This window comes from Lobosporangium transversale (assembly GCF_002105155.1).
Source record: "Lobosporangium transversale strain NRRL 3116 chromosome Unknown BCR41scaffold_4, whole genome shotgun sequence".
Lineage (NCBI taxonomy): Eukaryota > Fungi > Mortierellomycota > Mortierellomycetes > Mortierellales > Mortierellaceae > Lobosporangium > Lobosporangium transversale.
The window spans coordinates 1,106,578-1,129,483 of record NW_019028982.1 but is presented as its reverse complement, the minus strand read 5'-3'; the positions used below and the strand labels follow the sequence as shown (position 1 = coordinate 1,129,483).

The following is a 22,906-nucleotide window of genomic DNA, read 5'->3' as shown; positions in this document are numbered from 1 at the left end:
ACATCTGCATCACCAACATTATCTTCAACAACAGCAAACACCGTCACATCTTCGCCATAGCCAAGTATCTCCGCAACAACACTACCCAGCACAACAGCATACTCCTCTAGCACCAATTCATATGCAGCCACGCCCTCCTGCTCCAGCACAGCATGCTAGGACCTCCACGCCTCTACTCGCATTTAATGCACAGCCAAACTCGATCTCCAAGATGGTTAATGCGCAAGGAACATTTAGCACTTATGCATCCAGGATACGGGACGCCAACAGCGCTCTGATCTTGCCACCCGCGCTCGGAAGACGTGCCAAAAGAGCAGTAATGTCGATGGCAGAGAGCGACGAAGATGATTGGGATTTCGAGGACTCGTTAAGAAGCACACCTACGAGACATCAATATAGACAAGCAGCATACATGGGGAAAGAGCGCTCGGACAAGGGGAAGAAAGGATGGGCACCTCGACCAAGAAAAACTCGCCATACCTTTAGGTAAATCAAAGCTTTGCCTAAGGATACCCATCTAGCCCTTATGAATCTTCTAGTTTTTATTCTTTTTATTTCTTTTTTTTTTTTTTTTCCTATTTAAAAAAAAAAAAATCATTATTGACATTTTTAATATGTTAATAGTTCCCAAAAAGAATTGGAAGATGTGGCAGATCAGGATGCAATTTTAGTTCCTATCCGCTTAGACATTGACACAGATGACTATCGTCTTCGAGATACATTTACATGGAATGTAAATGAACAACTATTAACGCCCGAAAAGTTTGCAGAAATCCTTTGTGACGATCTCGATCTGAATGCAGCCAAATTTATCCCAGAAATTGCTCAATCTATCAGGGATCAGATTGCAGAGTTTGAGCCAGTTGCTGAAGTCCAAGTCCCAGATGAAGGATCAAGAGTTGTCATCCAGGTATATATTATAGGATTTTTTTTTTAAAAAAAAAAAAAAAAAAAAAAAAAAAAAAAAGATTGTTTATTAAGACTCACACTTCCAACTTTCTTTCTTTTTTTTAAAAAAAATCCGACATATAGTTAGATTTGCATGTAGGAAGTATTAATCTTCGTGACCGTTTTGAATGGGATGTAGGCTCCGATATGACACCAGAAGAGTTTGCGAAGCAATTAGCAGCAGATCTTGGTATTGGAGGCGAGTTTGTGTCAATGATTTCACATGAGATCCATGAGCAACTTTATCGGTTTAAACAAGAGCGTTTATTGGGCCGTGGATTTGAGCCAGAGCCCCTATATTCAGGATTTCGAACTGTTGATGACGGTAAAAACTGGAGTCCTGCACTTGAGACCCTGACTGCAGAGGAATACGAAAGGATTTTGGAGGATAAGGACAGAAGCATTCGGTAAGGGGGCATTTGGAGCATTTCTTTCGTGTATCCGTACTATAGATATTTTGTGTCCGTGTTGAAAGAGTAATCAGCTCATTTTTTTTTCCCTTTTACAATCTCCTGCCATCTACTTCATTAGGCGGAATCGACGAGCCACAACGAGTCAATCAAAACGTCGTGGTGGTACTATTGCCATGTCATATAATGTGCCAGGGTATTCAAGCAAGATCACAAAACGTGGACGCCTGATACCACTACAGTGCAGCTTGATTGACGCGGAACAATATGAGAAATGGCAGTGTCAACAATGTGGATTAGGGGCTCATTCAACCTTCATGATTCGTTCTGGCCCTACAGGCGAGAAAACCCTCTGCAACTTCTGTGGTCTCCATTACACAGTTCACGGCTCGCTACCTATGGATAGAAAAGATCTTTTTAAATTCAGCGTGACTGATACAAGTACAGATGCAGAGACACAAGCAGAGATTAGAGAAGGGATCGCTTCATCAGCTTTATCTGCAGCAATTACCACGCCAACAGCTGCACCCGTAGGTGCATAATAAGTCACTAATAAATACATCGACTAAAGAAAAAAAAAAAAATACATTTCTGCATCTTCACTCATAGGCAATGAGTCTATATACAACAGGCAGGTGAAGTGGAAAAAGAAAAAGTATTTGTAATATGTAATAAAATGGAAGTTTTTATACTCGGAATTTTTTTTTTTTTTTTTTTTTTTTTTTCATTTCCTTTTTGAGTTACTCTTTATACTTGAGCCGAATCCACCACTTATATCATCCTTTGGTGCTGCACCTGATGCTAAGGGATCTGCGCTGTTTGTCTTCCTATTTTGTGCCTTTACTAAGGTAAGCAACCCATGCAATCGTTGTTGCTATTGCTTCTGTTGTTGCTGTTGTTTATACGACCTCCAGGAGGGTGGGGCCGCGCCTGGAGCATTTTTTTGGTGTTGACCCTGATGGCCCAATGAAGCTGGGTTGGTAACAGCTCTTAGCCCACTTTTCTCATCATCATGTTGGTGGGCTTTGGCAGCAACAGCCTTTCGATTACGACGTTTCATTGACTTGGTTTGATTATCAGACATAAGGTTCTCACTTCCATTATTGTTCGCATTACTGTTCTGACTTTCATGTATAGTGCTATTGTGGGCTGTTGGCAGCGGGCCATGGAGGGCGGGGGAAATCGCAGAAGCTCGATTGTTAACTGCTCCGTTAGCTTGAATAGGTCGTCCCTGTTGTGACTGAGAGGCCAAAGGAGCTGCTGGTATATCGTTATTCTTCGTAATAGATCTTTGAAACACCTTCCCATATTTCGACTCTATCCTCTTGTCACGAGGCCGATTTGATACACTGGTAGTGACCGTGGTAACTTCAGCGATTTTAACTCGACGTCCGGAAGTAGCATACGTTTCTTCGCCTTGGGAAGACTCTGGGATATACTGGAATGCTTTTTGGAACTCACCCCGGCAAAGAATCAAATAGATTCTCTCAAAAACCGTCCATACCCTAATTAAATGACGTCCCGTACATGTTTTAGCGACATTACGGTCTCGAATAAATGGATCCATGACTATCAGTCTCTTCTCACCCTTGCCAGGCAGGGGCATCATTTTCCGTCGCGTAATTTCATCTCGTACTCTGACCCCGCCTAATCGTACATTGACTTCCATGGTTTGATAATCGAAATACCGCGTGTAGAATTCAAAAAACTCAATTAAGAGCTGTCCGACAGGTTTGGTATTTTTAGCACCAAAGTTCTGATGCCGACTAAATTCATGGTCGAATGTGCAATCATACACCGCTTTGCCTCTCCGATCTTCCTCTATAACATGTAATGGCATCATACATTCCGCTGGTTGAGCTTGCAGTGACGGTAGAATAGGTGGGTCCTATTTTTGATTTTGCAAAACGAAACTGTCGGTCAATAAATGTTCCTGCCAGATATTGGATATCAAAAGAGACATACTATCAAGCGCCTGGATGGCAAAACATTTATCGCGCTGCCGTGACTAAAAAATGGAGGCATAGAAATTGTGATCTTTTTACCTGTGCTTGCAGAAACCCTATTGCCATCATTACATAGGCATAACTACTCAGCCAAGATTGGCTAGAGTCGTTAATACGATGCCTTTTCACAAGGTCCTTAATAGTGTACAGAAGTGGTTTCACACGGTCATCGATCATGGTGTAACACCGTATGAGTTCGCTATTGTAGACGCCTAAAACACGGTTTGTGTTGATATCGCAATTGATTCTCGAATCTGGATCAACAAATTTGACGATGGGCACTCGGGCACCCGTAATCGGCTTGACTTTAATCATGCCGCCTCGTCTTAGTACTGTCGCCAAATTACCCATGTCATTATAGGGTCGCGACTTCTGAAAAAAATCCGAAGTTATACAAAGATCCGCATCGCTTGTTTCTGATCCAAGGCCACTGGCGCACGATCTATTGAATAACAGCCGTTAGGACGTTACACTTAGTATGTATGAACGCATGATTTTATGAGTCCGATTGGAAATAAAAAATGCCATTGAGCAATCAAATAATATTAACACTTGCCCAAAGACTTCAAGACGAAGACTATCAGTTGGGAACGCTGCATCCAAAATGCTTTGCAATTTTTTAATCAGGCGCGAACGCTTCCTGAGATATTCCTGACTCGGTTGTAGACGCTGAGGAAGACAAATACATGTGGAAAAGAGAGAAAGTATATTTACGGCTATTTCTGTTAGCTATTATAAAAATAATAATAATAATAATAAATAATAATAATAATAATAATAATAATAATAATAAAAAGGAACAACTCTTTATCGGAACCTGCAACCGTTTACTAGTGTATTAAATCTCTCTTTACCTGATAGAGCGAATTCATAGCGATGCTAAGCGTTTGGTATGCGTCACCCGTGGGTTCGATGATCGGAAGGGCCATAGGGCCTTGGAGTCCATATGTGGCCTTAGTTTTTTCTGCTTTAATCTGCAGGCCTTCCAGTTGACTTTTTATTGCAGCTAGATGTGCACTTCCATCTAATTCCGTTGGGTTCGATCTAGATTTTTCTTGTTTACTCTTGAAGCTATATGCTCCATATAAAGCAACAGAATATGGAATTGACCCCAGCTCCGTGATTTGAACAGGACGATCCCAAAGCTCTTCCCGGAGCTTGTAAACAATCTTTGAGATCGTTTCCTGCCATGATGTTGGTATAGTTGCGTATACATCCTCAAATTTTTTAATCCCTGCTGCATCTACCTTTGGGACCTCGACACCAGATAAGCCCTCTTTTGCTACAATCCGCAAGTATGGCAAGCGCTTCCTTGGTTGTTGTTTGTTTTCATTTTGCAGATCTTCATTTTGTTGAGAAGGGGAGGGTAAGAAGATTCCGCTGGCACCAGCGTGCCCTTGAATATATGTCCTCAGATTAGCTTCCTCACTCAGTCCGAATCTCTCTAGTTGAGCTGTCATGGTTACGCTCTGATAGTGCTTTGGGTTGCCCTTGCTGTTCTCTGAACATTTCTTTTGAACAATTTTAAAGGCCTTCTCAAGCTCCTTAAGCGAAACAAAGACGTAGTCTGATCCAGTAGGGGCTGCAGCTGATTGGTTGGTGCGATGATTACTAGCCTTTTCCAGAAGGATGGTATCGAAAACCAAGTGGACAAACAGCGTTCGCCTAGCAGGACGGGAAGCGAAGGATGGGGTCGAAGCTGAGGAGACGGACTGATCCGTCAAGATCTAGGTTGTAAAGAAATTTAAAGTGTAAGTTTGACTTTTGACAAACCCTTCGCACAGACTTTAATATATTATACATCTATTCAATAAGGACCACTAGGTGTAGACGTTTCCAGAGCAAAAAAAAATAAAAGTAAAAATAAAATAACGAACCGTAGACAAGGGCTCCTCCATTGGGTCTATGGTAATGATGATGATGTGTGGATGGAGATGATTGAGAGAGGTAATTGGCCACTTGGTCGAAGTAAAACCTCAAAAGCTTTTGCCGCTGCGGCCCATGCAAGTCACACTTTTCAGCTAGATCCAAGGACTTTGACTTTATTGATGAAACGCCACTCTCTCCACACTTTATTACTTTATTTCAAAAATCAAAAATTAACATTTTCGTTCACTAGAAGATTTAGTATTAGGATGATATAGCATCGATGTACATTCATAAGGCTATGGATAAAACCCTGGCCTCAAGGACGTCCATCAGTAAACCGTTGATGGAAGGTATTTCAAAGATCCCATGAAGTTGGGCCAAGTCTCTTAAAATCCGATTCTTCTCTGCATCAGGACAGAGTCGGCCACCTAGATATAAAAGACTGGCCCAATGCTCCGCCATCCAGGCGATCTCCTTCTCCTCAAGAGACTGTCTTGTCCCGATAAAAGTAAGCAATTTAATCTGAGTCAAATTTGCAAGAGTGTCAAGTCCATTCTCAAGTCGAAAGTTCAATGATTGCGTTTCAACTGCGGTCCCCTCATTCTCCATGCCGATTTCATATCCTGCATTTAAAATCTCCAGATGCATCAGATGTGCCAGACGCCCAAATATTAGTTGCTGAAGCTCCTCTTCGTCTGGCTCAAATAAAAAATTAATGGTCAGACTTTTCATCAACATGCAAACCCATGGTCGACCCTCCAAGGTAACTTTTGCGAGAACACTTCCACTCTTGAATACCTCGAGTAACGAACAGGAGCACAAGATTTCCTTAATCATAATGCTAGTTACGTCCTTGCAGGACCTAAGGTCCAGTTCTTTTAATGTGCTGAAGTGGTGCTGGAGACACCAATATGCATGGTTTCCAAAGCCCGTGTTCATGAACCCAAGCTTAGCTGCCTTTTGTAGCCCACCAAGGATTTGTCCGATTTCTCCATCCTGAAGAATAAAGTGTAAATATAATATTTTCAGATGTGGCCATGCTCCCCGCCTTACATATTCTGAAAACTTACTCCCTACAGTGCCCATTCCTGCCCATGAAGAAGTCCAAGAAAGGCTCTCCAAGCCAGGACATTGGATTAGTAACTGGAGCTGGTCTTGGGCATTAGGTCCTTTCAAACCATCAAGTCCCAGGCAGCGGATCTGTGGAAATGTCATGTCAATCAGGATATCTCTACTCAGTCCATTTGACCCAACAGTATTGTCTATGCGTAGTCTGCGAGGACTCCAAAATGTGTACAGCTCTTCACTTCCTGCAATCGGCCCATAGAGCCGCAAGGTTCTTAGATGTGGTAGATTTGACACGGCTCTCCAGAATGGTCCATACAAGTAACCCTCCATATTAAAAAGTTCAAGACAGGTCAATGAAGGATTGAGGAGAATCAGCGCCGTTGGTTCTGCCCCGATTGAATAGTCCCTCTTCCGATCTGTTGTTCTTAAAAGGAGGGTATTTAGGTTCGGATAGTTGAATGCATATAATCCTGGCGCGTTACTCGAGATTGCGAGCGTGTGAACCATTGTACGATGATATTGAAGGACATCTGGTGTAGGGCCTTGAGAATGAACACCATGCACAACATTGATATCCTTCCAGATAAATGGTAGGAAGGAAGCATACCAAGCCTTGCAGACAGTAAGACAGCAGGCCTTTTCGCACTTGTTCAGATATGTGGCAATTTTCTGTCTTATCTCAGGTAAGTCCAAGGGATTCCCTGTAGCCATGGCAGCAGTAATAAAGCAAATGATGACACTTAGTTTGGTAGTAAAGATGATGGTGGAGAATTCAAAGTATAAAATCACTCGAGATGAATGAGCGCGTCAATGAATGGAATTTAGCAAGATGGACTATGCCTATTAAAAGCTTAATCTTTCGGCGACTTTTGTATGGAGCCTGTGCGTTGCGGCACAATATTGCAGAAATAGGTGACACGAACCTTTTGCTTGGTTCATCTAGAAAGATCAAGATCTCTTTCGTTTTGTGCAAGACAGCATAGACACTGGGCCGGCCATAGATGGCGTGTAGTAGACGCGGTTGATAAACATCAACCGACCGAATTGTATCGGGCCGGTTGGGGTGCTTTTCTCAAGTCGTGTCCCTGATATCTGGCTCTCTCGCTCGCTAAAATTTTTTCATTTACCGCCCAATAATCTTGTATATTGAATTTACATACATATTTTCTGTACTTCAATGTATGCAAAACATGCACATCATACCTCTGCCTTCTTGGCACTCCTTCCCCTCTTTCATAAATCCAACCTTTCGCTACAGTATGTTTCCCTTGCATGGCATCCATGGTTTCGAGATGTTCTAGGGATTTGTCTAGAATACCACATAGAATTTCATCCATAATGAAGCAGCAATTGAGCGGTCTATACACTCAAACTGAAGTGAACATATCGTATTCCTATGACGACACCTCCATGTCGGACAATACATTCTAGTCGCTTTTTTTTTCCGCTTTTTGAAACGTGTATGATTAGCATGGTCGGGGTCGTGTTGCGCACAATACGCAAAAGCATTTTTCTCAATATCTTTATGGGGAATTAAAGAACAACTGGACCGGTGCGCGTAACTGAATGGTTGATAGATTGATCACTATGGGGCTGAATATATACGTACTTATTAGAACCAAAACACAGTTATCATAAGCATGGACCAGGATCGGGTGAACCTTTTAGGGAACACATAGAGATTAATGCTCGGGGTGCTTTTACTAAGCATGTTAGATGCCATTTGCACAAGTCTTTTTCTCTACTTCTCCGAAAAAAAAAAAAAAAAAAAAAAAAATGGAAGCAGCGGTTAATCCTAAAGGTATAAAAACCATCCTGAGCGTTGTGATGTAGATGTGTAACTACAGACATCTGATTACCGACTTGACTAGGAATGAGAACGTTACGCGTACCTGGACAGGGTCTGAGAACAGCAAATAAATAAATAAAACGAACGTGGCTATAAAAAATACTTTTTGCATGTGAAGACATCAAAGTGTCAACTTTAAAAATCTCATGGTTTATCTTGGCATGGCATAGCATAGCATAGCATAGTATAACATCATATTGAATAGCAATTATCTCGCTTTGCACATCCCGCACATGTCTATGCTCAAGACATTCCTATATTACTTCATATTCTATACATCATACACCATACACAGCAGAGTGGATTGTCATTCACGCAGTTCAACTACAAGCATTCGGAGATGTTGGATCGGATGCCCTCTGGTCCCTTCGTCATGGTAAAGTATATATACATATATTATATATTAAAATTTATTTTTATTTAAAATGGATGAGAGAGTTATAAAAAAATGCTCATGCAAGTTCATGTCACAATGAGTTTAAAAGTTTAAGACGACTGTGCCTTGACCATTGAAAAGCATTCGTTCACTAATGCTCATAATAAACAACAAACATGAAAATGTTTGCATGTAGCGGTATAAATACAACCGATCAATTGAACAAAGACCACATCCCTCTTTTTTGCTTGATCTCACCCTTGATCTCACCCTTGATCTCACCCTTGATCTCGTCGTTGATCTTTGCTTTGCAGATTTACATACCTCCAACGTTACATCTTCATCACATTTCTACCGTCTTTATTCCTCCAACTTTTCTTCCAACAAAAGTTTTCTATCTATACAACCTGCATCTCATCACTACCATCCTTTTCTTTTTTTTTTTTTTTTTTTTTTTTTTTTTTTTAATTCCATTCCACTGCATCCCCTATTTCTCATTCCATTCCTCATTCTATCAGTTTATTTTGGCACCAATTTTCCCGCGCTTTGACTTGAATCAATTGTTGGTCTAAACATAATTTTTTTGTGTGACACACCCATTCAATCACATCACAACCGTCAATGGATCCCCTGGACTACTACGCATTACTAAAGCTGGCTGATGCTCCAGGCACTCTTGTACTCTCTCTCTCACTTCTAGTAAACGCTTAAGCATCGTTCTCTTGTTTTCTTCTTTAGTAGGGTTTGATACTCATATATTTTTTATTGCTATTACATTTGTTCATTCGCCGAATAGTCTGGACCAAAATGTCAGTATGTCCAAACCCCAATCAATTCGTTCACAAATACATCGACGCCTTCCTGGGGATGTCCGGCTGGGTATGACATATTCTTTCCTTTATGAATGTAATTCTTCGCCTGCAACACATTGATTGTCCATCAGCTCAAACTTTTTTTTTTTGTGCACATAGCAACTTTTGTCTGTCACCAAAGCACTCTGCTCCATGCCCACCTGTAAGTTGCATCTCTGATTCATTCTTTCAAGAAAGCTTCAAGGAAATGGACATGATGACTCAATTAGTTCGCTCTACATTTTTTTCCTGCTTTTATATTAATAGGGGTTCTACTGTCCGCCCAATACAGCGCAACCCATGTATTGCTGCGCAGGATACTATTGCTCAGAAGATACCAAGACTATCACACTCTGTCCACAAAATCAATATTGCCCTGCAGGATCCGTGGGCAGGGGAGTAAGTGTTCGACTATATTATATTCAATGTGATGTTCTGCCTGCATTTTATTAACAATGCTCTGTATCTGACCATCACTAAAAATTAAAAAAAAAAAAAAAAAAAAACTTCTACTCCTATAGACATCGTGTCTTTGGTTAGCATCATGCCCTGCTGGCAGCTCTTCAGCTTCAAAGTTCGGCCTGATTCTCTTCGTAATCGTCTTCATGGTCGTTATTTGCATTGTATTTTACATCCATAAGCGCTTTGAAGCCGTCAGGACACACCATCTCGAGAAGCGCCTCCAATGGATCCATAACCACAATGGAAACTATGACAGCCTTCTAGCAGCCGATGACGATGAGCAGAAGCAAAAGCAGGGCCTGGAGGATACTAAAGAAGGAAGTGGACGCCTTTCCAGGCTTTCTAGGGACACGAGTAATCCAGATGTACACGTTACAAGCCCTGATGACACATCAACGTCAGAGCTTACAAGTATGGAATTGACTATTCAGGTTACTGAGGACGAAAAGGAAGGCACTGCAGCAGGTACAGCAGGCGCAATGCCGACACCTGCTAAAAGAAGGAAAAGAGCAGTCAGTAAAGTCACCCGCACGTTTGACATTGAATTTCAAAAGCTGGGATTAACACTTCCAAATGGGACTTCTATCTTACAGGTAAGTTTAGGTAACGAAACTTCAAGGCGTTGCTTTCTTTTACTTGTAGTTATTTCTAGCATTGCTACGCTTGTAATTGCACTCTAACGCCTTCACTGATACACTCTCTTAGAATGTGTCTGGTATCCTCCGTAGTGGTAGGACATGTGCGATAATGGGGCCATCTGGATCTGGAAAGACCACGCTCATTTCCATGCTCACCTCAAAGATCCCCAAGGATGAAGGCCGTATTCTCATCAATGGGCAAGAGGGAGATCTGAGCTACTACCGCAAGCTAATTGGATTTGTTCCCCAAGAGGATATTATGATGCGCGAGTTAACTGTTCATGATGTACTCCTTTATTCAGCTTATATGCGCCTTCCATCAGATCTCAAAAAAAATGAAATGACAGAAAAAGTACTCGAGATTATCGATTTCTTAGGCTTGAATTCGGTCATGGACTCAGTCGTTGGCGATGCAGAGCGTAGAGGTATCTCTGGCGGGCAGCGCAAGCGTGTCAACATCGGTATGGAACTAGTCACAGATCCTAGTATCTTACTATTGGACGAGCCAACATCGGGACTCGATTCCAGCACCAGCGGCGATGTCTGCAAGTTGCTCAGGTCTGTTGCTCGCCGCAAAGGACTGACTGTGGCTGCAGTAATTCATTCACCAAGCCCTGTCGCATTCAATCAATTCGACGATTTACTACTCCTTGGACAAAATGGTCGTGTTGTCTTTCATGGGCCACGGACTGAAGCACCCGCCTACTTTGCCGCGATCGGATTTCCAGTTCCCGTAGACTCTAGTCCCTCTGATTTTTATATGGATGTTATCTCAAACAATATTAAATCCAAGCTCACAAAGAAATTCAAGCCATTCTACCTCTCAAGGTACTGGGAGTCCTATAACAAGCGCGCCCAAAGCTTTTATGCTGATCCGGCTTTGGGGGTTGAGTACCGACACCCTTCTCACAAGCCTGGGTCGCCTCGCCTTTATCCAAAAACCTCGGCTTTGCTGACATACCCGAGCTTGAATCAATCTGCCATTTCAGTCCAACAGAGCAATGGTCATGGAATTATTGAATCACTAACACTCACCGACATCGACAACATGCCATCCCCAGCAATGCCATATTCTTCGGATTCAGCTAATCATGGATTCATGTCATCCGCCTCTTCAACCACTTTGTATCCATCATCTCAAACTCAGCAGAAGCGCAACAGCCAGGTCAAATCTGTGACTATGTCTGAGGATCCAGCTTACCAAAGGTCAGCCCCATCTTCTCCACGGCCTTCTATGGCGCTGAGTGACCTTACTTCAATGTATTCGACTCCCCCTCCACCTGAGCGCTTGACTTTCTGGGAAACGCTTCAGAGGTCCATCCGCATATCCTACATTGAATCTAGGATGTGGTGGAAGGGCGTTATTGCCGAGACAGTCGAAACCGTACAGGGTATCTTCCTACGACGAAAGGACCCTGTCCGCAACACTGCAAACCCCTTCATGATGTTTTGGTTGTGTCTGAACCGTGCACGGCTACAGATCTACAGGAACCAGCGGCAATTCCTTTATGATCAGTTGTTGCATCTTGGATGTGGCCTCTTTATCTCGATCGCAGCCTCTCGCTTCGACTATCTAGGACGACAGCCCGACCTGGTCTGCGCCATGACACCATTCCAGCTCAAAAGTAACTGTGCCAACCCTACAGACCACTTGACTGAAGTTGGTGTTTTTATTGCGCTCGGCGTCTGCTTCGCTGGCATCTCAGTGGGCTCCATGACGTTTGGCAACGAAAAGATCGTTTACTGGCGAGAGAAGTCCTCGGGTCTGCTTACTTTACCTTACTACATTGCCAAGGTTATTGCAGACATCCCTCGTATTGTCCTTGCAGGCATCATGTTTTCGATCTCGCTCATTATTTTCTTCAACCAAAGGTCCAATTACTTTTACCTACTCTGCATCATTGTGATGTTATACGCTGTTGCATTCGCGATGGGCTACTTCCTCTCCGCTCTTGTGCCCCAAAACAGAGTCTCATTAGTCGGTACAGGGTTCACTTTGGCATGGGCTATTGTCTTTTCTGGCGATGCACCAGATCTGGCGGAGGTCATGAGCGACGATGCAGCGGGCGGATACAAAGCCACATCTTGGATATGGGTCATCTCAGCACCCCGATATGCTATTGAAGCCATTTATCTCCGCGAGATCCAGGCACGACCTTGGCAGGAGATCAGGAACGAGCCTCTATCACACACGTACCAACTTGATCAGTTCTGGTGGTGTTTCCAGTCCATGATTGCAATCCTGTTGGGATGGCATGTATTGGCCTTTTTTAGCTTGAAGCTGAAGGATCGTTCTAAGCAGAAGTAGAGTGAGAGATCGAACCCTTCTTAAGCCTGTATCTTATTCTTTATGTACATTGGACTCTAATGCCTTATTTAATATTAATAATTCATAACGTTAGTGATGTAAATAATATAATATAGTATGTTATATCACATTTTTCATTTATTATACTTTGGTATATTGTGGCATGATGCGATTGAGGCGAAAAGTAAAATGTTTTTCCTGTACACGTAGATATGATGCGTCCAGCTTCCTTTAGAAATCATGCACAGCATGAGTGCCAAACTGGGGAGAGGATTTATGCTATTGTGGCCATTATCGTGGTTGTCATTATTATTATTATCATTTAGTGAGGGATACAGACAGCAGGCGTCTCTAGCGCTGGGCTTTGTACGACAGGAATGGACTTGCTGAACCCAAAGAAACCTCCAACAAGGTTTAGAGAGGCTCCACCTTCAGCAGAGAGTGCAACATGGTCAGCAGGACATGTAGAAGTGCTGTCAGTATCCCAGTAAGTGTGGATTCCTAGCCTGATGGGTGCATTAATACCGGCAGAGAGTGTAGAAATACCAAAGACCTTGAGGCCCATAGTCAATGAGGGTGAGACTGTCATGCCAATTCTGACTTCAGCTGTCTCACGGGACCCGCCCTCTGTTGCTGCCAGCTTCAATCTTGTATTGCTCTTGGATGCGGTTGCCGGGTCGGAGCCAAAATAAAAAGCGTCGTTAATAGAGGCACGATTGTCAATTGAGCGTCTGTTAAGAGACTTGGGGGTATCTGGTTTACTGCAGGTGCCAAATTGGATCGTAGGGATCTTTGTGAAACTGCCATTCCAGTCAATGATCCATGGACAACTTGTGCTACTTCCAGTGTTAACCAAAAGGTCCTCAGTAGCCTGTACAATGACAGCAAGGGAGACAGTTCCACCAAGGCCAACATTGGCTCCCATATCGAAGACGCCAGGAACGCTAAAGCCAAGGAGAGGGATAGGGGCCATCAAGTCAAATGAAGGAGTGGTGATGCTAATGTTGGTAAGAGTTAATAGAGGTGGGCCATCAGCGCTAGCAGCCATGACTCCTTCCTGTTTGTTCTTGACCGTGATCTGTGTCTGATGCTTGATTTCCGTTACGCCTGAGATTTTCGAATTTGAGATACCCCAGTTAGCACAGCGCATCTTGCCTGTGAAGATGCCCTTGATGCATGTCTGCTTCCAAGCCATATCCGCCTGAGCTATTCAAGTTATGATGGCAAGAGCATTGCTTATGAGTAAGGTGGGGTTGATGCTATGCTATAAAAGACATGAATTTGCTTTGATTGCGCATGCGAAATAGCAATTATAACAGTAATCATAATCATGACAAAATATAGTCAACGTAGATAAGTTGTCACATTTTACATACCATATCCTTTTACAGAGCTTCGATCCAAGTCAGCATGAACGTTTTCAGCAGTGACATGTTCATCAACGGCCTTGGTACCTGAAGACAAATCATGTTCAAAATCCCACATGGGGCCCTGCTCATAAGCAGTAGAGCGCTTGGAGAGAACCTTAGAGAGCATTGTGTCAAGAGGTCGGTGATTTATATGGACTGATTGAACACGGTTCATCTGAGACCAGATATCAGTCTTGACGATGGTAAAACTGACAGTATTGGGGCTCTTAGCATCCAGGAACCTTGGATCCTTGACCAACTTAACGACAGTTTCCATAGGATTTTCTTCAATCCATTTCTTTGCTGTAGAATCCAAGCCTGTGTAGCAAGCTTTGTTTTTTTTGAGATCCACAAAGTCGTGTGGGATCACAATGCCGAACACATTTCGAGGTGAGAAGTTCCAGCGACGCACTTGTTTTGCATATACAGGATCCAATTCAATGTCCAACTGAGAAGATGCATTGGCACATGAGATTGATTTGACAGCATGCTGGAATGCAAATGGGTTCAAGGCTTCGATTGTACGACTGCCATCGTCAGACTTGAGTTCAACATTCATGTCAACGTGATGGCACGCATCATAGTATTCGCTCTTATCTGCCTCGATGAACCGGAGCTGGATACTGTTCATGGGCTTGAACTTCATCGTTGTTCGTTGACGACCAGCGTCCGAACGGCGCACCAGGTGCACAGGAGCAGATTTCATAGGCACGCCGGGCTGAATTTCAGGCGCACCTGCGAGCACGAACTGATTGAGAATCGTAATACAAGCAAGCCAGATGACGACAAGATAGACTTGTCGATGGATCTGCATCTTTGAAACCATTGTGTTGATGATGATACTTTATATGGCGGAGGGGGAGTGCCAGAGTAAGGAGAATAGGGGTAAATTAATAGGGCTGGGGAACTGGAGGACTGAGCAAATGAATTGTTGAATGTAAGATGTGCAAGTGGAGGAAAAAAAAAAAAAAAAAAAAAAAAAAGAATTAGGCACAAATGTACTGTGCAAGATGTAAAATGGGCGTGGCTGAGAGGTAACTGACGTTCAGTACAATAGCATTCAGATGGTGTTTTCAAGAAGAAACGGGCGGGTGGCGAAGGCAGGAATATCTGGTGGTTAGAATCAACGAATGATCCTGAGTTACCAGACGAGGAAAAGGAGGAAGGAGATGGAGAGAGGAAGGAAGAGGAGGAAAGAGTATTGTCCTTGAAGAAGGAGAAGCCTGACAAATGATAGCCGAAGATGGAGTAGTGAAGGGAAAAAATGCTTAATTCAGAGGTGGGGAAGGAAGAGGTTATATAGACATTCCCTTTCATGAAACAGCAACCGAGTAAAAAGTGCTGTTAAAGTTTGTGTTTGATCACAGCGCACGTTTGATTACTCAAAGGGAGCAGTAAGTATTGGAGGGGAGACTTGTCCTGCATGCATTTATGCATGCCAGTTACAAAGTGTTCCATTTCTGTTGCACACAAACAGAGAAAAGACCCGATCGAACTATACTGCAATAAAAATAAATAAAATATTCCCGTGGCCAAGTGATCGGCCCTCCAATAGTCCAGTCCATATTTTAGTTTTCCTTTGTGTAACATTTGATATTTTACCCTGACACTTCTCTGTCCGTGCCTGAATTTATTTCAAACACTCCTTTGAAAACATGCACAAATCAAGTGCCTTGCTTGACTAAGCCTTCGCTTACTACATCTGCTGTCCACTCATTGGCTATTGGCTAGTGATCTTCTAATATAAATATAAATATATATATTATATTATATTAGATCATATTTCATTGCGGTCTGCAGCTTGAAGTCTATTACATATGTAAAGCAAGCCTCAGCGACAACGTAATGCTGAATCTACTCAACGTTCTCTTCATCCATACTTTTATTTAAAAAAAAAATGAAGTGAGCACAATACACCATTTGTAACAAAATGCATAAGCAAATAAGCAACTGAAAAATTGGCGGGAAAGAAATTGAGAAAGGATGTAAATTGCACATTGTTAAGCCCTAATATTAATATTTATATATTATAGAGAATATATTGAACATGCTTCTAGGTCAAAGACATCTCTAACCCATTCATTAATTAAATAAATAAATTGGTAATAATAAAGCAGCAAGCAAGTTTTGTTGCCCTCTTTTAGGCAATTGTTGTTTATTATTGTTAATTTAAAACACTTGGACGCCGGAACCAAGGGCTGATTCCGCCTCATCCAGTCTCTAAACAACCTCAAATGTGGTTAGTGTTGTTTAAACCATTCTATTTATTCCAATCAAATTTTCACGATCAATTCTGTCACATGGATTGTCACCTAGCTGCTTCGATTTAGTCTTTAACGTCCATAACTGTCTCTCTATTGTACTCCTCATCGCGAAAGATCCTTCTCAAGCAAACAAACATTGGCGACTGTAGCGAAGCCAGGTGACCATTGATGGTATGGTGGAGCTCACCCTGCGTTATAGTACGACCTGATGGCTCATCACTGTTTTCGCTTTACATGATCTCTTGAGTGAAGGGTATGGCCTTGTTTGTCTCACAGAACAAAGCCTTGAAAGCTCATAATGACAAGGTTATAGACTTTGGAGCACTTGGCGCTAACAGATGTAGCAGAAAAGATAAGTTTGAGAATGTGATGGGTAGGCTGTATATATGCTAATATTCAAGATTAATACTATAATCGCATGTGTTGGCATCGTTCGGGGTGGGGATGTGATGGTGGATGACGCAGATACAACTTTTTTTAAACCTTCGTCAACACCACTGCTATAGTCGATGGTTATAGTAAGAAGGGTGCTTCAAGTTACGAGCTATACTCCAACAAAGAACTTTAGCTGTCAATTACGACATTTCCTAAGGCAATGCCTATAGCTGATGAACGCGACTGGACAAGCACAGAGTAGATGAGGGAGCTTCTATTGACCTGCCAGGTTGGGATCACATTATCAAATCTATCATCTTGCTCACAAATGCCAAAATAAGAGCATGATACCTCGATCAAGCCTTATGAACGGAGTATTGCCACAGAGAGGCATGGTGGACAATGGACGTTTTCTAGAGAGAAGTGGACACATATTCAAATTGAGTGCATTATAACAGGATGGGAATATGAACTAATCATTTAGCAGAGGTATAGGATCGCATGAGGATCAAGTGAGCGTGTTTCTGAATGTTCTCTTTGGTCAAGCTATCAGACTTTCTCTGCGTCAATGTAATATCGTGCAAGAGTGACTGACGGAAGTCTTCACCCTCATTACCGACAGCTGAATATGCGTTGAAGTTCTTTGCTCGGTTGTTTGTAGTTTGATGTCAGCCCAAGTGCTTCTTTTTTTTTTTTTTTTTTTTTTTTTTTTTTTTGATAATAATGACTCACAGGGTTATGGCAGTTGTTCCGGACGCAGTGCTCATGATGTAACAGAGAGATGTTTGAGGGCGAGATGCGGTGGCGGAGGGTTTAGGTGTGTGATTCCACTATATATTATTGTTATTACAATCTATATTATTACTCTTGACTATCCTCAACCTGGATCCGCAGCAGGACTAATGCTGGATTAGATCGAGAACACGCCTCAATGGTTCTTTCTTTTTTCGTCTCCTTTGACGCGGCATCAAGATTATCTTTGATCTCGACTGCTTTTTTGTCTAGGTTTGCTAATAAGCCGTAAAATTCTACTCGAGCACTGACTAGTGCTATTGAAAGATCCTCAGAAGTGTCGATGATAGTGCGAGTTTTAAGCTTCTCCGATCCAGTTACGCTTTTAGGATTGTAGTCAATATTCTTAATGACCTTGTACCTAACAGCTAAATCAGCTGCCTTATCAGATAATAAGTTTACTGCATGATCTTCGTCATCCAAGTTTAAACGCATGACCTTTGCTTGGTCCTGTGCTTTTGTTGTAGCAGTGAGTCGTCCTGTTGAATTAAATCCATCTTGAGGTTCCCCTCGTTTGCGTTCTACCGTCACAGCAGAAGGAGAAGCAAATGACGATGATGTAGGACTTCGATGCTCTATATCCTGATGCATTCTATTCAGCTGAACTGATCCATGGTCAGAAACCAAATCGAAATCCAGGCTCTCATCCCCTATTACTACAGCTCTCTTCTCCACCCAGACGGTTAGTCCTTCGTCACGAGTACGTTGCTCCAAGACACCTTGAAAACAACCATCCTCTCGAAATATTGGTTCAAACAATGCCCCAGGCCCACCAAATTCTTCCAAGAGCCTGATGCCGAATCTGTTAGCTACGTCCATTTCATATGCAACTGCCTCGACCGTCAAAATGGGTGGAGTATAGGGAATGGTTTTAAGCTGAAGAACCAGGTAAACAAATGCACCTGCCTCGTCTGGATTAGAAGGGATAGGAGAAAAAGGGCTGTCAAAAATGGCACGAGGTTGGTGAATGGAGGGATGCAAGAGGTTGGATGGCGATGAGGGAATGGATAGTATGCCGTCATCAGCGTGGTCAAGACTAATAGGGTTGAAAGGCGAAGTTCCGAGATGTAATGACGAAGAACCCCCCCTTGTGTCCTGCAATTCTTGTTCTAGCGGTATGTAACACATGTATAGTGGCCGAACCTCGATGAACAGCCAGGCTGTTTTCCCTGTCGGTGAAAGTGCATGAGCGTATTCTCCACCCGGTTCGAGGACATAGCCTTGATTTGATGACCATTCTGACGGAGGCTGATCATTTACTAAGGCCTCCTTTGCTAACTGACGGGTGGCGAAAATACCTCGAGTGGTCGACCGTCGCTTACCACCAGAGGCATCTTTAATTGTCCGCTGAAGGATATAAGCATTTGGTCCCTTGCCTGCTCTTTTTGCAATCGCCTTTGAAGAAAAGTCAAGAGTGCCTTTCCAAGGATGTCGCTCGACCCAAACATGGAATCGATCGCCGTTGATCAGAGCGGAGACTTTACTAAGTTCGGATCGTTGAGGTGAGGCCCCGATTTCATAGAGTGTGAACTGATCGCGAGGCCATGTCCGGAGGAGGTAGTCACAGCATGCTGCATTAGCATCGGCGGCGGTTGTGTAGACTGAGCGGATCTCGCGTTTGGACACGCCATCGCCCCAAAACTGCTCCAGAATCAGCTGAAAGACAAAGTCAGAAGGGAAAACAGATTGTATGGATTGACCAGGCTGCTGTGCTGAATGCTCGGGATCTCGCTGTTGGAGCTGGCGTGGTGAGTGTGCAGGCTGAGTGTCTATTAACTGAGGTGTAGCCATTGAATTTTGTAGATGAAGGTCGCCAAGATGAAAAGGAACGTGTGAAAAGTATTTTACATGCGACAAAGCAATTTCAAAGAAATATGCTGAGGAGAGACAGAAGAACTGTTCCTGTCTTAATCTTGTTCGTGAACTTTGCACTAACACGTGCATGGTTCCAATATGCTGTCTTCCCTAAAAGATTTCCATCATTTTATTTTTCATTTGATGATAGTTTCGGAGGATTTTCGTTCAGTTTCTCATCACAACAACACTTGCCTTTTCAAAACTATAAACCCATTGTTATTAAATTTATGTTTTTCCTGTAATCTAGGTTAATAGAAAGTAGATTTACGAATAAAAAAAATCCTCAGAGAACGATCTATCCTTTCAATTTTTTTTTTTTTTTTTTTTTTTTTTTTTTTAAAAAAACTCTCAGGATACCTTTAGCAGATGTTGCAAGGCGAAGAAAATATCACACCATTTGGTCTTGCTTCTCTCCTGACCCAGAACAGCTCCATGTCAACCACTGTTGACTCGGCTATACCACTGTACATACCCGTCCTACAGCCTGCTTTAAACTTCATGGACATAAAAGCGACATCTCAAGAATTTCCTGTTACAGCTTTTCAGGTCTCCTCGCAAGACACGTTAGAAAATCCCATTCACCATTGGCAATTATCTCAACCACAGCAATTACAGCAATTACAGCAATTGCAACCATGGCTCACACTGGCCACTCCGCTTGATTTGAATGATATTCGCTTTGAAATAAGTCAACAAGATCAATATTGTCAAAATCAGCATGGAATGCTTCATACAAAACGTCAAATGCTCTGGGAAAAGCAATGGCAGCTCCAAGAAGACGTGTTTTCAGGCCCAGAATTGCATGAATGCATCCCAACATTTAGGCACGACAAATACAGAGAAGCACAGCTTAGTCCTTCAGCCATTCAACGGTCCCAATCCTTGTACGGACAGGAGCAATCTCTGTCACATCCACCTGATAGTTTCTCAGTCTCAGTAGCTTATATACCGAATCCCAATAGCATTGACTGTTCTACAGAACTTGTCAAAAGTGATGCAATTCGTTCAGATAAGTCTTTATTGCCTCAACTGAATGCTGCTACTATTTACGACCAGCAAATTCTCAAGTCATCCAAAGGACGTTGTCGAAATGATCCTATAGCGACTGGCTCTTCTCATCAACTCTTTACGGCAGAAACGGTGACAGTACCCACAAAAACATCACGAGCATTATCTTCTCCTTCAAGCTGTACGTCTTCTTCGATTTCATCAGAGTCGATATTGACGAATCGTGACCATAGTCGTCGTCGACGTCTGACTATAGATGAGACAGAATACTTGCTTGATCAGTTCTATCTTAACGAAAAACCTACGACCAAAGACCGTCAAAAGATTGCAGATCACCTTAAACTTGATCAGCGGACCATTCAAGTGTGGTTCCAAAACCGGCGTGCTAAACTTAAACGAGATGAATCTATTGTGCAAGAATCTTTCATACAGCAAGTAGAAAATCATGTAGATCAATCACCAAATAGTCTATCCAAAGGACAAACAAAAGAGAGAGATGAAGGTGAAGATGATAAAGAAAGGGGAGGAAGTAGTCAGAGGTCTTGTCCAAATGATAACAAGAACTTAGTCGTGCCTGACAAGTCTCTTCACAAGAAATCTGGGCCTAATTTTGGAACAGAGGTATTCCTCGGATATGAGCACCCACAGTTTGAGAGCCCTGACCCTTGGCTGACCGACAACTTTGAAGGGATTCTGCAGCAATACGTCCACGCTGATCCTATCACAGCCCCATCTACACCTATGATTGGTATTTCAGTTTCCCACAATGAGCAGAGGACCGTCAATGCCAACGAAGAGTCTGATGAGGATATTGATTACTTCAACATGGCGACCTTGAACTCTGAAAATAGCTTGGAGATGAACATTTTAAGCCTACAGCAAGCAGACGAGAATCTATTAGGCTTAGCATTCGAACCCTTGAATAGTGGTGATGGCGAGTCTACCTTGGACCAACTAGTAAATCTTAATTCAGGATCTACAAAAGCTTTGTCGTACACTACGATCAATCAGACGTGTACTCTTTCAGCAGCTGAACCACAGACAAGTAAACGGCAGGATCTAAGACTCACACAGTTGAGGAGGGCTGAAGATAAAAGATTCAATGGTTGTCATGGGTCCAAAGTGACATCTTCTTTAACACCGACATCACAGGAATCCTCCACGGTTTCTTCCGAAGGACGCTCTCCATCGCTCTCAATGAGATCATCAGCGCATACACCTAGATTCATGCTTCGTCAGCAGAATCTGATCCCACAACACCAAATGGCCTTGACATTGATACTAGCCCGTGAAAATGATTGATTTTTCTTTTTATGATTGGTTGTCACTTGTTTTTGAATTGATTGAGGTGAAAAAATAAGTAGAAAATGGAGGATCCCATAAGCTTATTCAGCAGTTTATGATCATGTCCCAATAGCAGTCCTCCCAAATAAAGATTCAAGCACAAAAAATTTCCTCATCATGTCATTACGCTCACACAGAGTCACTCTTTTGTTTGTTTATCCGTAGCAAGGTAGTGCTAGTGTACAGCAAGACACCAACCACAGTGGCTTGAACTCGCTCCTCAACTGAGGACCAGGCCCTGGCGAGGGCACCTAATATCGTCTCGGCTTACGCTTCGCCCGGGATCGAGTGTCTACAAAGACCCTTGCAGAAATCCACAATCCCCATTTTCTTTCTCATTTTCGACACTGGGTTTTATTGTCTATCCTTCTAATATTAATCCGTTCTCCATTCGGAGCAAAACATAAATAATATACGTCTATACCATTCTCTCCAAGATCTCACAAGTGAACCATTCACCAGTGCCTTCGATAACCTTGGCCCGTATACGATCCATGTTCATGGCACGTAAGCGCCGCAGCGCCTGCTCTTCAATCTGAATCTGATAAAGACTTTTCTTGTGATGTCGTGCTCGCAACAACAAGTTGCGATCACGCAATTGCTGGTTCTGGATGAGAGCAAATGATGATAATGAGGGCCCAATGCCATTCGAAGACGTAAACGGCGACATTGGTGACATTGCGGACGGAGAGAGAGCGGTTGGTGTCGGTGCAGCGTTGCTTGTTGGACGTCCGCTTGCATGTCCTATCAATGATCCTTCTGAGAGGCTGCCTAAAGATCCGTTGGGTCGGGCAGCGCTAAAAGATAGGGATCCCAATGATCCAAGTGAAGGTGCATGACTGTGGCTGTGGCCGTGGCTATGACTGGTACTGGATTCCAGTTTAGGATACATCTGGTTTTGATGTCGTGTCACAGCTCGTAGAGGTTCAGGGATGGCATCCAATCGCCAAGGCGCTTCAGAAAATGATTTTTCTGTCCCATTTACTCGCCTAGAATAATCGTCGTATGGAACGTTAATGCCCTGTCATACTAGCAATGTATACCTCCAAATAAAATAAAGGAAAAATAATAA

General features: G+C 42.8%; 8 protein-coding genes across 8 annotated transcripts; 3 read left to right on the top strand and 5 right to left on the bottom strand.

The window, feature by feature from the left end:
* Nucleotides 1-211: 211 nt before the first annotated feature.
* BCR41DRAFT_367816 (hypothetical protein) lies at nt 212-1,900 on the top strand (the record flags this gene model as incomplete). Its single annotated transcript, XM_022026337.1, has 4 exons — nt 212-486; nt 625-910; nt 1,033-1,355; nt 1,480-1,900. The coding sequence occupies 4 exons, from the start codon at nt 212-214 to the stop codon at nt 1,898-1,900; spliced, it is 1,305 nt and encodes a 434-aa protein (XP_021885218.1).
* A 189-nt stretch (nt 1,901-2,089) lies between these two features.
* On the bottom strand, nt 2,090-5,329 carry BCR41DRAFT_346869 (hypothetical protein). Its single transcript, XM_022022976.1, has 5 exons — nt 5,242-5,329; nt 4,219-5,091; nt 3,921-4,033; nt 3,404-3,806; nt 2,090-3,246 (listed from the first exon to the last, which is right to left on the bottom strand). The coding sequence occupies exons 1-5, from the start codon at nt 5,260-5,262 to the stop codon at nt 2,233-2,235; spliced, it is 2,424 nt and encodes an 807-aa protein (XP_021885217.1). The 5' UTR covers nt 5,263-5,329; the 3' UTR covers nt 2,090-2,232.
* A 121-nt stretch (nt 5,330-5,450) lies between these two features.
* Nucleotides 5,451-7,122, bottom strand: BCR41DRAFT_346867 (hypothetical protein). Its single transcript, XM_022022975.1, has one exon. It carries the CDS (start codon nt 7,010-7,012, stop codon nt 5,522-5,524), a length of 1,491 nt encoding a protein of 496 aa, XP_021885216.1. The 5' UTR covers nt 7,013-7,122; the 3' UTR covers nt 5,451-5,521.
* A 2,025-nt stretch (nt 7,123-9,147) lies between these two features.
* Nucleotides 9,148-12,785, top strand: BCR41DRAFT_419248 (hypothetical protein; the record flags this gene model as incomplete). Its single annotated transcript, XM_022029730.1, has 6 exons — nt 9,148-9,204; nt 9,323-9,405; nt 9,498-9,540; nt 9,645-9,776; nt 9,899-10,432; nt 10,545-12,785. 6 exons carry the CDS (start codon nt 9,148-9,150, stop codon nt 12,783-12,785), a joined length of 3,090 nt encoding a protein of 1,029 aa, XP_021885215.1.
* Nucleotides 12,786-12,943: 158 nt separating this feature from the next.
* Nucleotides 12,944-15,444, bottom strand: BCR41DRAFT_346863 (hypothetical protein). The gene is made up of 3 exons (XM_022022974.1): nt 15,247-15,444; nt 14,162-15,109; nt 12,944-13,991 (listed from the first exon to the last, which is right to left on the bottom strand). Exons 2-3 carry the CDS (start codon nt 15,018-15,020, stop codon nt 13,108-13,110), a joined length of 1,743 nt encoding a protein of 580 aa, XP_021885214.1. The 5' UTR covers nt 15,021-15,109; nt 15,247-15,444; the 3' UTR covers nt 12,944-13,107.
* Nucleotides 15,445-17,653: 2,209 nt separating this feature from the next.
* BCR41DRAFT_346862 (hypothetical protein) lies at nt 17,654-19,499 on the bottom strand. The gene has a single exon (XM_022022973.1). The coding sequence runs from the start codon at nt 19,414-19,416 to the stop codon at nt 17,695-17,697; it is 1,722 nt and encodes a 573-aa protein (XP_021885213.1). The 5' UTR covers nt 19,417-19,499; the 3' UTR covers nt 17,654-17,694.
* A 1,210-nt stretch (nt 19,500-20,709) lies between these two features.
* Nucleotides 20,710-20,886, top strand: BCR41DRAFT_279581 (homeobox domain-containing protein; the record flags this gene model as incomplete). Its single annotated transcript, XM_022020217.1, has 1 exon — nt 20,710-20,886. A coding segment is annotated over one exon (177 nt), but the record flags the coding sequence as incomplete, so codon positions are not given.
* A 1,262-nt stretch (nt 20,887-22,148) lies between these two features.
* On the bottom strand, nt 22,149-22,905 carry BCR41DRAFT_156001 (hypothetical protein). Its single transcript, XM_022019619.1, has one exon. It carries the CDS (start codon nt 22,724-22,726, stop codon nt 22,253-22,255), a length of 474 nt encoding a protein of 157 aa, XP_021885211.1. The 5' UTR covers nt 22,727-22,905; the 3' UTR covers nt 22,149-22,252.
* Between the last annotated feature and the right edge of the window lies 1 nt (nt 22,906).

Coding starts and splice junctions, on each gene's coding strand:
- BCR41DRAFT_346869 (XM_022022976.1), bottom strand. CDS start 5,262: ATGGAGGAGCCCTTGTCTACG. Junction 4,034..4,218: donor CTATGAATTCGCTCTATCAG/GTAAAGAGAGAT, acceptor TGTCTTCCTCAG/CGTCTACAACCGAGTCAGGA. Junction 3,807..3,920: donor CTTCGTCTTGAAGTCTTTGG/GCAAGTGTTAAT, acceptor GTTATTCAATAG/ATCGTGCGCCAGTGGCCTTG.
- BCR41DRAFT_156001 (XM_022019619.1), bottom strand. CDS start 22,726: ATGTATCCTAAACTGGAATCCAGTACCAGTCATAGCCACGGCCACAGC.
- BCR41DRAFT_346862 (XM_022022973.1), bottom strand. CDS start 19,416: ATGGCTACACCTCAGTTAATAGACACTCAGCCTGCACACTCACCACGC.
- BCR41DRAFT_346863 (XM_022022974.1), bottom strand. CDS start 15,020: ATGGTTTCAAAGATGCAGATCCATCGACAAGTCTATCTTGTCGTCATC. Junction 13,992..14,161: donor AAGCTCTGTAAAAGGATATG/GTATGTAAAATG, acceptor TAACTTGAATAG/CTCAGGCGGATATGGCTTGG.
- BCR41DRAFT_346867 (XM_022022975.1), bottom strand. CDS start 7,012: ATGGCTACAGGGAATCCCTTGGACTTACCTGAGATAAGACAGAAAATT.